The 18,486-nt window shown below is 35.6% G+C and overlaps 1 protein-coding gene across 1 annotated transcript in view; it reads right to left on the bottom strand.

Moving 5' to 3' along the window:
* LOC139719668 (SID1 transmembrane family member 1-like) overlaps positions 1-18,486 on the bottom strand; it is a 60,957-nt gene that overhangs the window by 11,750 nt on the left and 30,721 nt on the right. The window contains exons 5-17 of the mRNA XM_071631068.1: positions 17,630-17,728; positions 15,369-15,458; positions 14,110-14,212; positions 9,787-9,852; positions 8,971-9,064; positions 8,158-8,201; positions 4,862-4,930; positions 3,588-3,637; positions 2,815-2,955; positions 1,966-2,039; positions 1,376-1,481; positions 866-880; positions 218-335 (exon numbers count right to left, since the gene is read on the bottom strand). Coding sequence (XP_071487169.1) covers positions 218-335; positions 866-880; positions 1,376-1,481; positions 1,966-2,039; positions 2,815-2,955; positions 3,588-3,637; positions 4,862-4,930; positions 8,158-8,201; positions 8,971-9,064; positions 9,787-9,852; positions 14,110-14,212; positions 15,369-15,458; positions 17,630-17,728 — 1,069 coding nt within the window. The remainder of the gene's footprint in view (positions 1-217; positions 336-865; positions 881-1,375; positions 1,482-1,965; positions 2,040-2,814; positions 2,956-3,587; positions 3,638-4,861; positions 4,931-8,157; positions 8,202-8,970; positions 9,065-9,786; positions 9,853-14,109; positions 14,213-15,368; positions 15,459-17,629; positions 17,729-18,486) is intronic.

The following is an 18,486-nucleotide window of genomic DNA, read 5'->3' as shown; positions in this document are numbered from 1 at the left end:
CCCTTATACGTACATGTGCCAAGGTTCATTACAATATCTTAAACGGTTTTTGATTACGCGGCTATCCTCAAAATTTACTTCTATACAAAAAGACGGACGGATAAACGAACGGGGGACGGACTCAAAAACATCGCGTCTCTGGTGACTTTTCGTTGCGCAGACATTAAAAACTGATTCAGGGTATATCTCAAACAATCTGCTGACTCTCTATACTCACCAAACTGGTAGTTAGCTTTGTTAGGACACACATGGTAGGATGCACTCATTACACCTTCCATGATAAGGGCGTAGCCAAGGGCATAGAAGAGCCCATAATGTTCAGGGATACCATTTTCCTGCAGATTATACATGCATAGTAATATTTTATCATCGTTTTTGTTTATTCCCGTTTCTAGGAGGAAATACGACATACACAGTATATCGATGCCTTCGTTAATTGGAGGCGTTAAACAGAAAACTGTGATAAATCTTTGAATATTTTCATTCGAGGTGCTTGAACAGAGTTTGATAAATATTGTGATCCCAACGACGCAGTCCACACACTAATACAGTGTGCATGCTTCAACCAGGTGTCAACTACAACATAATTTGCAGAAACTGGTCCTATGTTCCTCGCAAGAAATTTCCACTGTTGCAATAGTAAACAATTAACAGTAAAAATATAAGAAAATCCAAGTTTTTATCTCTTATGTTATGTATACTAAGTATAAAATGTTGTATTATGTTACTTTGATCTGTTTTTACCTCTTCACGAACTCACTGAAGAACAGCCATTGGCTGAAGTGAGTGACCGTGTCGAAATAAAATAAACTGAAACTGAAACTGAAACTGAAACTGAGCAATCTTCGCTATCTGAGAAAGGAACTTTATTTCTGCAACCCTACATGACATATTTCCTGCATAGTATGCTCTTCTTCTGAGTATCAGCTCATCTGAAAAATCCATTCTAAAATTAAAAAATAAGAAAAAAAAAACGTATCTGAAATCACACTCGCTTGCTTCATGTGCTGGTAAAATATGTGTTGGATATCTTTTAATTGTCGTTTCAACTTTAATGTTACCATTCTAATCATGTAATTCCTTCTATACTTGTCTCTCAAAATAGGTAACCGGACTAATTGCGTATCACAAGTGCTGCGTTTGTCAATATTATTCATTGAAGCAGTCGGAATATCAACTACAAACTCAAAGGGGAATAAGTAATGCTGTTAACAATGCTTAATTCTTCTGACAATTGTAACGAAAAACACATGAAATGTGTGTCCGCAGGAAGATCAAGTGTATAAAGTCTTCGGATCCATTTGCATAACCAGAATTATAAAAAAAAAATGTCTCTTATATAAATGGATAGATATATCGTCTCACTAATTCATACTTCCTTTAGACGTTTCTTGTGGATCAATTCTCTCCTCAGGACCAAAAGTAGAAATAGAATTCCTAGGAGCACATAGCCAATGTTGCCGAACACGTTGTTGAAGGCACTGTCAATGACATGAGTGACATACAGACTTTGTTTCCTTGCTTATCAACATCATTACCATTACATCCTCAAATCAGAATTGTGAATTGATAATCAAAGATATCCTTTTTTTCATTATCTGACAAAGAAAATTGATGTGGCCAGAACTGAGGAAGCTGTCAGAATATTTTCTTCACAAAATTTTGAAAACTATTGCAAAGCGAACACGTATTTGCAGAAACTCAAATGGCATTTTTGAAAATACAATATAATGTTCCTGTACACTTTTGAAATGAATGTAAATAATTTTACAGCTACTTGAAAATATCAAAGTCTATTATTCAACGGCTTGTGTTAGAGAAATTTGTTTTGTAAGTGTGTCTTTAATACTAGTAGTTTTTTTTTTTTTTGGTAATAAAGGTCGGAGTCAGCCAGATGTGTAATACCATTGTTTCATAGACTTTTCACTATATCTTATAGTATAGCCAAAGCTCCTGTTTCATTACCTTAACCCCCAAAACGGCTTTGCACACTTGAAGTTATAATAGCAGTAATCTTCGTTTCCTGTAATTGTGATGACCTGCGGACGAATAATATCAAACAAACTATCAAAGAAACAAATAAACAAACGAAAGGATGTCATCATATATCAATTCTCTGTATTTGGATCATCATAAAGACATGGTACAAGAAATAAAGATCTACAGAAACATTGTAATCAATGTAATTTATATTATTCACACTTAATTATCAAGGCAATACACAGCAGCACTTAAGGATTATGATCAAATAATTTTCTGATAGTCAATCCCGTTACTTTACTCAACCCTGGCTCTCCCCTCCAAGGTCAGGTAATGACCTACACACTGTGCTCTATAATCGTGTACATCTGGATTCTTTTCTTACAACAATTTCTCAACAAAGATTAAAGAATTCATGATTTCAAAACTAAATGTAAGTTCAGATTGAGAACATTTTTTTTTTCTAGAAGCATTGTCAGAATGATCGTATGAGATAGTGGCTACACCCAGAAAAAGAAATCATAATTATTTTTAGTTGATTTTCTCCCTGTCTTATTATGTCTTGTAGAGTTGGAGGCTCAGTTTGGTCAATGTCGCATTGTATGGTTCTGTTGTTAGTTTTGTTTGTTTGTGTGTTTTTAAAGCATTAAACACACAACACTCTGCTATTAGACAGAAAGCTGCCAGAGAATGGATTTTCCCTCTCATATGAATTCACTTGTGTTTGCCCATTTACCTTCAAAATATTTTGGATTGCGAATGACATTACTCTATCATGCAAACAAACGAACAAAACCAAATCAAAAGTTCATTTTCAGACCCTATAATTCATACCTGTTGGTATCTCACGACAAGTTGGACAACAGGCAGAGCAAAAAAGAGAGAAACAATGATGACCATCCAGGTGTAGAGTTTGTATTTCTTCTGTAGGTAGTTAGGATTCTTAGTGTAAAGGCCGCTCACGAACTGTATGTTCTGATAAGAGAAAGATTCGAGATATATATTCATTTGACTATAGGTCAAAATTTAATTTCAATATATGTAAAAAAAAAGTATGTGGTCAAGAGTAATGAAATAAAGACAGCCTTTCACTGTAAAAAAATATGATGACTCATGCATTATTCCCTTGTCCTTCCCTTTGTTCTTTACCGACATATATCTGCGCTGATCAGTGTACATCAGCGGAGGCCGGGGTTATGATACATTATGCAGGAGTGAATTTTCAATTGATCTAATCCATTCATAGAACCTTGTTCATATATCATATTGCTGCTTCGAATGCTGGCAAAGAGTTCTAAATGGGCAAGGTATATGTTTCTATAAGTATGTCATGAAATTATTCTTCAGACTCTTGTCAGAAAAGACGTAAATCTCAAATCTTACACTATATCATGATGTATGTACATCTATGAAAATCTTTATAAAAAAGAAATAGAACAGAGCATTTTTTCACACTCCCACATATAAAACAGGCCTAGTTTCTAATAACCATTTATGTTCCAGATTAATATATATTTCACAGTTAGTAAATTAAAGGTAGAGTGAATGCAGTACTGAGTAATTACAGCACACGTGTAGTCTAGTTCTCAAAACCTCACTTCTCTTACCTTTGTAGATCCATCTTCCCCTTGTCTCTCCACTGTCTCTGGGGTTGTATCTATATTACACGGATAACAACGATCAGTGATATGAACTGGCGTAGTCTCTGATCAAGCCCTTTAGGTAACCAAGCTTACGTCAATACATGTAATAAATGTATGATATATGCCATATTATACTATGTCATACTATATATATAATTATATATATATATACTATATATATATTATTATACTATATATACTATATTATTCAAGTGTTAAGGGGGAAATTTGGTCCACAAATAAGTTAGTCTGATAAAAAAAGAATAAAATCTTACGAGTTCAAGGGAAAAAATTTGACTGAAATTGGATGAAAAAAAAAGTTATGAAATTTTGAAGTTTTTCTAATTTCAGCAAATCAGTTTTTGTACAGTGGATATGAATGCGCAAATGAGTGAGCTGACCATGTCATAGTATTATCCTCACAATTTTCCATTGATCGAGTACAGAAAATGGCGAAAATTTAATGTTTCTGTCATTGAAGTCTGAAACATGATCTTATTCCTGGTTGAATAACTTCAGAATAGTGATCAGTTAGATACATCAGGATTTGAGCCTTGGACATAATTGCGTTTGAATTAAAAACTAGAAATTTCAAAATCTTATAAACAAACTATATTAAAATTTGCCAAGTTGTGAGGGTATGACATGCTCACTCTTCCATTTGCATATTCATATTGACTGTTCAAGAACTGTTTCCTAAAAAAATAGCGAAACTTCAAAATGTCATAATTTTCTTATTTTCCATCCGGTTTTGATCAAAATTATATCATTGAAATTGTTAGATTATACTCTTTCTTATCAGACTAACTTATATTTGGACTGGATTTTCCCTTTAAGTTCACTGCGGATTACCAGAGGATGGTGTATAATTGTGATGGTGGGCTTTTCCATAGGAAGTTTGCTTCGGAGTTTGATGACATTGTTGATGAAAGGATATAACAACTATTAAACTGTGGGAATTGTAAGCAGAGTTTGGAGTGGGCTGTATCTCTAAATGAATAAATTAATCATATTTTCCATCTTAAAATCTTATATAATTGCTTTCTACTTGTCTCGTAAATATACATATATATATATATATATATATATGTATATATATATATATATATATATATATAAGTTATATTCTGAATCTCTATCTCATTTACAATTACACTTTCCCTTTAACTGTGACAGATGTGTCACATGAAATTATTAGTGAAGACTGAGGCGAAATGAAAACCTCGTCTTGATCTTACCTGCTGTGTCAAAGTTTGACATCCGACTTTCTCCTACAGGATTGGGGACTTCCCCTTGCTCACTGTGGTCTACTTTTATAGTAAGGAAATTAAGAAAAGAGTGGATATAAAATAACTACTGATCAATCACATCCAAAAGACGACATAATTAAGAACTACTGGAGTTCATCCTGGTCATTGGTCATAAATGTCGAATCACCGGTCCATATCCGTATTGCCTTTAAAATATCTCAAATCTTAGAAAGAAACTCGTATTTGATTCTTTTTCATCTATATTATTTATCTTATGACAATGATATCATACGTGTGAATCAATCCGGGCTCTGACCAGGTCATGAAACTTTAACAGCATTTTTGGAAGTCACAGAATACTGGTGACATAAATATGGACCTGGGTACAATAATTCTCGGGATTGCCAATACCGAGATGGCATGTGCCGACGGAGCATCATTTTAGATGCATTATGGGATAGCTTGAGGACAAGCTTGCTTCCTGGCCTTCTTCTACCCCAACACCTCTAGCACGCGCTATTGGAGAGCCGAGTCGAAACCTCGCTCAGGTTACGCTCCGTCTGAATGCAGGGGTATTTTTGAAGAATATTTCCTCTCCTGTTATTGTATGACCAGCGCGTTTAATCTTTTTTATGCTGAATTCTAACTAAAGAAAGAGTAACATTGAAAGAAAAGCGGATGAAAATTGTATTAATTCATGGGAACTGAGACAGCCGGGAGACAAACAAGCATGCGAGAACAGTGCACAGTAAATACATCAAATGAAGATTTACAAAAATGAGTACCATGTAATCACCTTGAATGAACTAGAAGAAGCGCAAAATCAAATTTTCTATTGATTTTGCGATGGACTGTCATATATGTGACCGTGCACCTCAAAACAAAAGTCGCACACACTGATTTTGCGTGAGGACTGAAAATAAGTGAAATGGGTCAACCTAGCCGAACTTGACTTTTTCATATTTTCTGAAAGAGCGGGTCTTCTTTTACATTATGCTAAAATTTGATATCATAAAACGGGCAGGAAAGTGTGTTTTTTTTGCAGTTTATCTCGAACATTTTTGGTAGAATAGTGTGATTAGGTGTGTCTTTAGAATCCCTTTTTCATTTCTGAAAAAACCTTGTCCACACTCTTCACTTTCAACTCTAATAACTTTTGAAAGGATAGTGCTACTGCTTTGAAAGTTGGCATTAATTATGGACAGAATGTGTTAATGAGGCATGCTTAATTTCAGTTTAATTTGATAATCCCTTCATTGTTGTTACTCTGGTGGTTTACTTCCTGTTTTTTGTCCTATTCATCGCACAGCCGGCACGGTTTGGTAAAGATTAAGCGCTTAAATAGACACTGTACTTTAGAGCCTCTTTTCTCAGTTCACACTTTTCCTGAGTTTGTGCTTTCTTTCCAATATTTAGATAGGTTAGGAGAGTCCATTTGATTTGAGTTATACATCATTTTAAAGCTTAAAGTCTGCTCTTTCAGAATATGGTCTTAACTAAAAATTCATGTCTGGCGACCTTTTGTTTGTTTTGAGGTGCAGGGTCACATATGTATGTGTGTGTGTGTATGTGCGCGTAACTGTGCACAACAAAAAGTCGCTCCCTGATTGTATGTGAGGACTCAAAATAGGTGAAACGGGTCAACGTAGACAGCTGAAATTTTCATAACTTCTGAAAGACCAACTCTCCTACATGATTTTGAAGTTTATCATTATAAAACGAATGGGAAATTGTGTTTTAAGCAGTATTATTTTGTTGAATACCTTCGTGAAGAATAATATGGTTAGATGTGCCTCACAGTCCCTTTATACATTTCTTAAAAGCCCTTTACACATTCTTCACTTTCAACTCTAATAACTTTTGAAAGGATTTGTTTCATTTATTTTACATCTTTTAAAATGGTGGTCCAAGTCAGCATTTGCTTGTTACCATCGGGGCCTTTTAAAACACAGTACATAAAACAATATATAAAAACAATTACTAGCAAACAATTAAAAAAACATTTAAATGTAATAAAAAAAAAACAAGCATTACCCGGTGATACAATAATTTCAAAGACATGTAAATACAACAATTTCTAAATAAACCAAGAGAGAGAGAGAGAGAGATTAATTGGGGAAATGATGGACAATAACATCTATTGCACAAATGAAACAGCTGATATAACTGTGGGGATATTAATCACTGAATAAAATCGTGATATAAAAAACACACATCATGATTTACTTTTCTACAATCCTAAATTAGGGGAACAGAGTGCCTCTAATGGCAAATCATTCCAATCATGCCAATCCGCCTGTAAAACAGTATTACATCTAGGATGCTCAAATTTAAATTATTGTGAGTAACGTGTTATGCGTTGCGCTTCATCATCATGCAGAAACAAAATTTGTTTGCTTAAAAGGAGGGTGCAAGGTGGTGAACATATTTAAATGTCATACATGCCTTTGCTTTTTATAGTTAAAACTTTTGTAATGTTAGCCAGTTAAGTTGATGCGGATATTGTTTTGACATATGGTACTCATGGTACTAGTAATGTCCAAAATGTGTCAATAGAGCATACTTGATTTCAACTCAATTTGTTAATACCTTCACTGTTGTTGCTATGGAGTTTTACATCATACTTTTTGTCCCATTCAATGCTCAGAGCACTGCTTGGAAGGATTAAGCCCTTGACTATACCCTATACTTCAAAGATTCTTTTCACATTATACACTTTTCCATTATGTGTGCTTTCTTTGCAATATTTGGACTTGTTCGGAGAGTCCATTGATTTGAATTTAATACACATCATTTTAAAGCTTAAAGTCTGCCACGTCAGAATCTGCCCTATAACTAAAATTCCTTGTCTTGCGACTTTTTCTTGGTTTGGTGGTACAATGTTACGTATATTCGTTTTTTGTGACCCAGAATTTGGATTCCTGTTGAAGAAGATTTCACGTTAAATTTGTTTACAAGAAATTGAAGATGTGCATTTTAAAATCAGTGTGCTGAATTTTCATTATAACATTGTCAGCGTAGATAGCATGTCAGTATGTGTATGTATAAAGTGGGTGCATGCATAATTTATTTTTTTCCTTGATGAGTTTTTGTGCCAGTGGCAGTGAGCATTCGTTTCTTTGCGTTATGAAGAGTGCGCTTTCAAAACTATTCACTGGTTTAGGCCTACTTAAAAACCACACAATGCCACAAATTGTTACCTTATGTCACCGCAGTATAACCAAAGACTATTTTCTTTGAACTGCTCAGGGAATTTAGAGTCCCATTTTCTTATCACACCATACCTCGTTCGTTTGCAGCACCAGACTCCTCGTCACGTTGCTTTGTCCTGAAAACAAATTGTGGCTAAAATCCATCTCTTGGACTTGCTGCTAGGGGACATTATTACAAATCAGTTTGTTGTTCTATGACTCCAAGAAAATTACTTATATGGATAGAAAAGTAATTCTTGAATAGGAATGTTGCACAAGACACTCCTCGACGACAAACTTTTGTCTTCTGTAGTTGATAGTTCATAAATTAGGAGTTTGGGTAAAATTCTGATTTCGCAATCATTCCGTCACTGATAACGTTGAAACAGACACAATGTAACCAGTCACATTGCTTTCTTAACTTTCACACACGATAATGCTCAGCACTTGAGTCAATACATTATGAACTCTGCGGTACTTGGATAAGGGGATAGTCAGAATTAAGCTTGCGATCCGTCAAAAGAAGAAGAAAAGTATACGCTTTTTTTTCGTAGCATTATGCTACCACGATAGTAGCAGTTTAGAACATGAGACAAACTCCAGCTGTACCTGTTGAAAGCCACAATTAATATGTTACTGTCTTTTAGGAACCATGGTAATCGTTCTAATTGCACTAATGGCAAACATTAGTATTGAGCTGAAATAATTGAAACATAATCAAATGTACACACTGTTTGCATATAGAAGTGTCTGAGATGGGTCTGGCTCCAATGTGCATTGTATACACAGCTGCACTTGAAATGATCCTGTAAATAAATTATAGTGGTATGCGGGTATAAACATCAGCACTTGTTGTCATAGTAACCGGACACATATCTCTATACACAGACGTTGGTAAAATCTTACTTGCACCAATAGACAACCAGAATAACTCCAGCCAAAAGGTAGATCGCCAATGTGACTGCAAACGTCGTCAAAATGGGTTTCCAGTAGTCAAAATCTGAACAGAGACAGGCAGATAAATATAGAAATATATTTGAAGAGTTTTATTGCAAAATGAGCCAAGCGCCATTTTAAACATTTCAAAGTAAGCCCATCATCAGATAGAGCAAAAGTAAACCTTTTCAGTAATAAAGGTACCTCACTTGTGAAATAACAAGAAATATTCTTGAAGTTCTTGTTTTTCTTTTTTTAGGAGCTTTTAACACAAATATCTCAACAAGAATGGTTTTAGCTCGTTTAGTGATGAAACTCTCTATAAATTATAATTTTTTTTTATTCCATTACTGGTTATACATTTTATCATTGTCTGACAGCGATCTTCCTGGTGATGTTGTGCCACCATCCTTCCTTGCTTTATCCTTCTTTTTTTTCTGTCTGTCAATGTAAGCGTGTGCACCGTTGCCTTTTTCTCTTTCCAACTTTATCTTAAGGAAACATTCCCCCTTATAATAAAACTTGATACAGGGAAAGAGGGGAAAAAACACCAAGAATTAATGACCAGTCTGATGTCAGCTGAACTCCCTATCTTGACTTCATCCTCTCTTCATGTTTCCACTTCTACCTCTTTAACGCTCTTCTATACTCCGCCCTATGCCTATACAAAAAGTCCACTCTCTCTGAACTCCTATTTCGCTGAACTCATCTCTCCGAAATCTACTCCTTGGCGAACTCGTATTTCCCTATGACTCTCCTCCCTCCCTGTAAACTCCTTTTACTTACATCTCTCCTCCACAGTGATGGTGACTGTCTTCCTTCTGAATGAATCATTCCGATGATGGGAAGTTTCTAGAAAACAAAACAAAAAATGCAAAATCCTCACAAGACGGGGTCTTCAAAGTGTCATGCTGTTTGGATTTGCCAAATTGAGTTTTGTGATCACTGTATCCAAATAATTTCTATGAAGTCAAGTTTCTTTAGAACATCCTTCGTGACCGTACGTCAAACACGCACACCCACACACACACACACAAACACGCACGTACGGAGACATACACACACAGTGGCTCGTCAAGATTTTGCGTGAGGAATCAAAATAGATGAAATGAGTCAATCTTGTCAATTGAATTGAATTGAATTGAATCACAGTAGATATTTTTCTTCTATTTCCTGAGAGATTAATTCTTGTATTACATCAGACCAAATATCACTGATCCTTTTAGTTTGGTTTATATCTGTTTGTAGTTTTATTAATTCATTATTCGTTCTCTTATTTTTTTTTTCTTAGGGTCCCATGTCGTACAAGCTTTCCTTTTTCAGTGGGACCCTCCGTTTCAATTCCCTTCATTATTTGATTTGTATTTTGCATATATATATGTATATATATATATATATATAAGCATTTATCGTGTGGAATTGTATTATCTTTGTGACATTTTCCCGTTTGTCTCAAAGGAAATCAAAGTGTTCAGACTTTGTCTTTAATTCAGCACAAAATATCGTTGTTTGACACTAAGAAAGAAGAAGAAAGAAACTGTCACATGGCAACATGACGAGGTGCAAAAATACCCCCTCCTTCTCTCTCGTTCCTGCTGCAACATGTAAGGTAAATATAGTTTATTGTAGACTGAAAATGCAAGTGAAGCCAATGGAACTGATAAACGAGTACACCAAATCATAACAAGCTGTATCAGGTTTATTATTTGTACATACAACAGGACATGTATTTACATTATTTCTGCCTTAAAGCATTCGAAATTTGTCCCATTTCAGGAAAGTACATTTGAAAAATATGAAATCCATGCTACCTAGACGGGCTCGTTCAAGTCTCGTCAGTACGCAAACAGGAACCAATATTTTAGTAATGCTTTCGGCACCAACCATTTAGACCCATATATCGCCAACTAATGACCAAAGGGTTTAACCATGGGTAACAAGATCAACACCAACGAGTCTTACATCCCCTGCTGAATCACACAGCTCATAAGTCGTACAGCCCACCAGTTATATTGGGCCGGATGCATAGACGCTATAGCAATTGCTTGTGCTAGCCTTTTACTCAAATCCGTGTGCATAAAAACAAGCAATTGCTTACTGCCCGCAAGCAATTGCTTAAGGACCAAGCATTTGCTTAAAAACGCCTGCATAAAACATACCTTTTGCTTGTTCTTGCAAGCAATTGCTTACAATTTTCCAAGCTCTATAAAATGAGCTTGAGCTTTTGTTTAACTGGCACGTTCCCTTTTAAGTATCATTTTCATATCCATAAAAGAAAGATCACACTTGTGCAGGAGTGGTATAAATCTACAAGAAATTACTCCTAAGTAGTGTAAGAAGCATTTTCGTTCCAACAACGGGAATGTCCCGTGGTTAGCACGCAAAATGTGATGAAAAACAGGTAAGATGTCTGACTTCGGTGGAGAGCAAGGAGACCTCTTTCCACGTGCAATCTGGCACATCCGGGCTACTATAAGCAGTGATGGGAATCAGCCAGCACGTAAGTGTGTGTGTGTGTGTGTGTGTGTGCATTTATGAGTGTCATTTCGTAGCTCTTCTGCTATGTCAGAGAGTTTCCGCACACACATGCCCTTTCAAGCACACTCGCCTTTGCTCTTCTGTTCGCACAGGCGTGACGTCCCTTTTGTTGAAAACGCAAGCAATTGCTTGTGCGGGACAAGCAAAAGATATAAGCACAAAACAAAAGATTATGCATATGGATTTAAGCAATTGCTTGATCTAGACCTTTTGCTAGACGAGCTTGTGCTTTTGCTTGAAGCAATTGCTTGTTTTATGCATTCGGCCCAATGACCAAAGTCAACGAGTTTGACATTAAGTAAAATGGGCCCACAAGTTATAAAGCCCATGAGTTCAACACTAGGCAATAAAGGCTATGAGTACGACAGTACGCAAAAAAAAAAAACCCGCTTATGAGTAAAAAAAACCAACAACACCTATATAGGCAAAGAAGGCTCATGAGATTGACAGGAAGAAAAGCACCATCTAAAAGCCAATGAAGAATGCATAATTGTAGAGGGTGTACCGATAATGGCATAAGAAATAAGTGATGGGAAAGAACGGGCGCTAGAGTGTTACAATGTCAGCTCTCCTCCCCCATCCCCTAAACAAAATCAAGACGTTTAATAATATATGTGTGTGTTTGTGTGTGCGGGTGTGTGTCTGTAAACAAAACTTACACATTTCACTTAAGTGTGCAAGAGATCATTTTACTGCAATTCCAAATATGTAAACGCATCCCCGTTTACTTGTTACTCTGCAAACTTTTTAGCTATATCCTTGCTTTCATCACTCTGTATAAAATGCGTAATCTAGGCAGCTATGAAAACGAAAATCAAGGAAATATTTCACAAGATGGTCAATGTCACAACACACACCTACTTCACACGATCTGAAGAGGTGCAGTAGTCATAGTAATACTAGATTTAGTATGAATTCACCTAAAATAACGAAGTACTCTATCAATTTATTAGTAATGAATCAGGAAAAGAAGATGCATCCATGCAAAGAGCTATTTATTCGTTCATAAATTTACCATGGGGGAAGAATCATCGCAAACACAAACGTCAAATGGAGGATGCATCGCTGCGATATACAAAAAGCGTTTACAATTAGATCAATTGACTACCATGCGTTGTAGTTACAAAGATGATTACAACTTGGCGCTGTAATGATTTTTTAGCAATCAGGCAGGATATCTAACATTTCTCTAGTGAAGCGAGAGAGAAAAGGGAAAATGGGGGGGGGGGATGGAAGGTACAATGTTAGCCTGAAAAAAAAATAGCGTGACGAAAATGCGCTTTAAATTATTCGTATTAGTATGTCATTTACCCTTTTATGTCATTAATGCAACACCCTGTACAGATACATACTTGCACTTGAGCGGTAATATTCATGGAAATATTCTTAATACGGTCACGTGGGTGTCGGTCTCGTAAAGTGTCGACATTATGATTTACCGGTATTTCTTTAAGCAGCTGTCTTCACTTATTTTTTTTTTTTTTGTTCTAATCCCTTATCATATTTGATATTCTGTCCATAAAATTATCATTCAGTGTTACAGTAGGTGAAATACTTTCAACTGTTAATGTATAAAAACACTCAAACGCGATACACTGACCAAAAACAACCACTGGAATATAATAATTACAAGAGATGTACTCCGTACGAATGTGCTTGACAATTTTTTCTTTAAAGATAGATACGTCTATTTTTAGATACATGCAGTTCATGAAAAGCAAAGGATCTACTCTAATTATCAAAAGCAACTCAGAATTCAATTAAGAATTCAAATAATATCTTCGGCAGAGTTGGCTCTGGGCCATACTTATGTCTATCTTTGAATGATTTGTCGCATTTTACGGAACAATTCTTATTGCCGGCGGAGCATGTCATGTTGTCTCACTACCAAGTAGGGCCTAAATGCTTTTCTTCAATTACTTTAAAGTAAATTCATTGAGAAGTAAATGAAATAAATGACCTTTCAGAAAGTTTAGGGAAATGTACATTGTAATTTGGTTTCAGATATATTCTTTGAGTGGGTTCAATGTAAGGTGAATTATTTTAACAATGACATTTAAGGTGGCCGACATAGGGTGCATGGTTTTCAAACAGCGGGTTCAACAAAAGGTAAATTGATTTGCACTGACTTTTGATCATGCTTAACCTATTTCCTCCTTTGGCTCTCATCCACTATACAACCATTTTCTCATGATATGTGTAACAATCAGCCATATTCCGTGTAATCGTTTCCGGCCCTACTTACAAGCTCTATTTGCTTCAAAGGGGTCCTGGCGTTGATTTGTTAAACAAGCGCAGGTGTAGGCATTGTCTTTTATGTTAATGCAAAATTATTCTATACTTATCGATTTTGTGCCGAATAAATTGCAATCAATTGACGAGAAGGAACTATAATCCTTTTATTAGAACATTTTTTTTTTATGGGCAGCATAAGACAAATAAACATGAATTCAGCCCGCGAATATAGATAGTCTTGTTTACATTTTGAGAACCTTGTATACCAAGTTCCCATATATCACTTGACGCCCGGAAGGAACGGGTTAATGCGAGGTGTATCGATTTTATACTGACCACTTTGACGGTTCGATGGCGTGTAGCTATAATGACACATCTGATCGTTAGGATGAACAACGAAGACCACAAGAAACTTTGATGAGTCCTTGAACCTATCTCTCTATTATGAGAGGAAGAAAGTGACAAAAAGAAGAAAATTTATCATCATCTGAACCAATGGTTAACCTTCTAATACACTTATGTAACAAATCTGAACTGACAGTTATGGAAAATTGTGCCTCGTGAGACGTTGATGTGTAGAGGAATATACAGTTCTTTTTGTTTTCTTTGTTTTTAGTTTTAGTTACACATAATCACAAGAAGGATTATTACCATGTATTTACAAAATAGATTCATCTGGAAACAAAATTAAATGTCTATAAGTCCAGTTACAAATATCGTCATGATCGTGTTGTCATATTGTCAACAACGCACAGCAAAATATTACTTATCCAGTAAACGTAAGCTCCAGTAGCGTGGGGGAAATGTTGATGGTCTGATTGAATTCACTGTTTATCAGGGTCACTGGTCTATGTGCCAGAGGCTGAATCTTGTTTTATTATTCGCCCTAAGTTTTAAATAGTTTTATCCTTCTTCGAGGGTGCTCTATCAATCTATCCGAATCTGCATGATGCAACTTTTGCATCCTTGAGGTTTTTGTTTTTTTTAACCGTGTTCACGATAGCAGCCAGAATTTGATTATCCCCAAATCCATATACGAATGCAAAATTTGCATCATCTAGATTCCCATTCATCGCACTCATATTATGAGAAACTTGCTATTTTGTTACCAGCTTTCCACAATCTAAAAGGAAATATAAAGGAATTTCAGATATTGATGGCTATTTTAGTGATCATCTTGAATATCTCAAAACCGTCATGAGTGCAAGAATGACACCATCCAAATTTGATGCAGGCCTAAAATGTGGCAGACTAACACCTCGGTGTGTACGCTTATTAGTAACAATTTAGATTGCTCCTGTCGAGATTCTTCAGCTGTGTTAGTACAGTACTTACATAGAGATAAGAGGTAAAACTGTACACAAATCGGTAAAGGGAATCTCAAATATATCCGAACCGGGCCAGTCTCCCCAATCCACGGTGCCCCCACGTTTGAGAGGTGTTTTTAGAGTTTCTCGTCTTTCAAAGACAAAGGTTTTGTGGTGGGTGTGCCGTTTCTTTTTTTTCTTTTTTTTTTCAAGCATACACAATATGTAACAGTGATTAACACATTCTTAAAAGTCTCCTTTATTTTTCTTGTAGCTCTTTGAATTTACCGTGATAGTAATGGCTGCCTTTTTGGTCATGGTCTGAAAGCTGGAACCCTCATTATAGCGGACTGTGGACACCGAGTCATAAACAGGACACTGAAAGCAAAGCGGCACATTAAAACATTAACAATATCAGAGCCTATAGCAAGACTGGGCCACGTTGCATAAAACATTTAACGTTAAGGGGAGTTTTTCAGCGGTAATATTAGTTTGAATGGGTGTGTCTCACTTCTCACTTCCATGACATTTATATGATCGCAATTCAACACATCTCACATCGCTCAGTAACTGTAGCTTGTAACCCAGCTGCCCACTGAAATGCAAAATACAACAACAAACCAACAGTTAAACAATTAGAAACCTCTATAAAAGACAATCACATACAGTAGTTGAAAACAGCGTTCAGATACCTAGTTGCATTTATGAAATTGCGCACATCTGCCCCTCGTTTCAAAAGATAAACCATCTCTTTGTGAAAATCATTATTTTTAGGAATTCAGTGAACCAAAGTTGTAACGTGTATTGAGCAAACGGCTAGAGGAAATTAAAACGAGTAGAGTAAACTTCTGCACTCGTAAACATGATGCACTCCAACTTTATGAGCCAGTAAGAGAAAAAGAATGAAACTTAAATTGTGATGTTACAATTTCCATAAATCTTACATTTACACGTAAGACTTAACCTCTCTTCACATATTTTTATATATTCTACATCCTTTTCTGTTTTCATCAATGGGAAGCAATTAATTTCATCGCTGGAAAAATTTAAAGCATGATGTCATATGCCTCATTTGACACTCTTACATACACTTGTAGAATTATTAAAGGGAATGGGGTATATTATGATGCAAAGCGTTTCTGCCTTATTTTTAAAACAAGCTGTAGTAAAACTATTAATTACAATGTTTCAATAGCGAAGATAGAATAAAGTATGAATCAAATGAGTTGATTTTCTGTAGCGATATATGCTATTTGATATTGCAGATCAATGTCTTCCCAAGAAATGTTAATTTCTTGATACAACCAAATATCCACACACAAAACTAGCTGCTGCAGCATGACTCTTAAATATGGGATTACGAACCCAAACATCATGACTATATGGCAACCAAGGTTTAATAAGGCGCATAGAGACATTTTTTATATATCTATAATTATGATATTTCGAGTGATATAAACAATGAAGTGCTGTATACACGGAAATAACATATTCAATCATTCATACTCTGTAAAGATCCAGGACATATTGAACACAAGTAAGACTTCTTGTGAGATGCTACGAGGACACTGAGAAAATTATTGCTGCGATTTAGCGCATGCATTTTTGCAGATGGAGGCCTTCTTTAGTCACGCAGCAAATTCGTCAGACAAATAAATGCGCAAACCACTGAAAAATTTTCAGAAAATCGCTAGATGTAGTTATGAACATAATATGTGACTCTGCACCTCAAAACAAACAAAAAGTCGCCAGACATGAATTTTTAGTTAAGACCATATTCTAAAAGAACAGACTTTAAGCTTTAAATTGATGTATAACTCAAATCAAATGGACTCTCCTAACCTATCTAGATATTGGAAAGAAAGCACAAACTCAGGAAAAGTGTGAACTGAGAAAAGAGGCTCTGAAGTACAGTGTCTATTCAAGCGCTTAATCTTTACCAAACCATGCTGGTTGTGCGATGAATGGGACAAAAAACAGGAAGTAAACCACCAGAGTAACAACAATGAAGGGATTATCAGATTAAACTGAAATTAAGCATGCCTCATTAACACATTCTGTCCATAATTAATGCAAACTTTCAACGTAGTAGCACTATCCTTTCAAAAGTTATTAGAGTTGAAAGTGAAGAGTGTGGACAAGGTTTTTCAGAAATGAAAAAGGGATTCTAAAGACACACCTAATCACACTACTCTACCAAAAATGTTCAAGATAAACTGCTAAAAAACACACTTTCCTGCCCGTTTTATGATACCAAATTTTAGCATAATGTAAAAGAAGACTCGCTCTTTCAGAAAATATGAAAAAGTCAAGTTCGGCTAGGTTGACCCATTTCACTTATTTTCAGTCCTCACGCAAAATCAGTGTGTGCGACTTTATGTTCGTTTTGAGGTGCACGGTCACATATATTCATGAACCACTCTGCTAAATCAGTTGCTAGAGAAAATGGATGAAAAATAATCACATAGATCAGTATGGTTACACACTGTCATTATCAAACTTCATCTACTGTGATATAATGTAGATGATTTGACAATAAACACACTCACCTTTGCACGCTGCACGGAGAAGTAGGCACAGAAATCATCATTTGACTCGGCTCTAACGAAGATCATATCTACTCCCTTTTTGAAGTTGAACTCGTAATACTGATCAACGGAAAGACATGATGTAAACGACATGTTAAAAGTATAATGCAAGCGAGTAATACTCTCATGAGCAGCAGACTCAGTTTGTGGATAGAAAGTGCCAACATAAAATCACATCTTCAGATTTCAAATTCAACTTCAGACATCACAATTTAAAAGATTGGCAAACAAAAGAAAACGGAAGGTGGTTGCTTTCTCGTGGAATGAAATATACTCTATTTCTGTTACAATAAATGCTGTATTTAGTTTTGAGATATATTGTGACGGGGGTCCCGGAAATCACCTTAGAAAGAAAAAAAAACCGACAAATGAATGAATAGTAGACCTATACATGAAAATCACCATCGAATAATCAGTGATAAATTAATAAAAGTGATTGTCAATGGTGGAAGGTAGGCCTATTTCATTTATGGACTCAACAGTGTTCCAGAAGAATTAATGGCAAATAGTGAATGCTATTTCATTCATGGATTCTATTGGGAAGGAATGTTTCGTATGTACTTTGATATTGAATTGTCAATTGCGTATGGTATTTTTTTTTTGACTGACTGGTAAACAGTGTTTCAGAGGTGCTTAGATTATGAAATGCAGAATTATATGTGATAATGATCTCAATCGTTACTATGATAAAAAACAAAAAACAAAACAAAAACAAAAACGATAATGCGACTAACTCCGTCACAATTTGTTGAACCGAAATGATTGCTTTTTACCCTCCCTTAATAGATCTTTTACTTTCTTCGACTGTACCCGAAAAC

This window comes from Diadema antillarum, unplaced genomic scaffold (genome assembly GCF_040938485.1).
Source record: "Diadema antillarum isolate AM-2024a unplaced genomic scaffold, OU_Dant_1.0 scf00000113, whole genome shotgun sequence".
Taxonomy (NCBI): domain Eukaryota; kingdom Metazoa; phylum Echinodermata; class Echinoidea; order Diadematoida; family Diadematidae; genus Diadema; species Diadema antillarum.
Note: the sequence above shows the minus strand (reverse complement) of the source record. Positions and strands in the feature narration are given on the sequence as shown.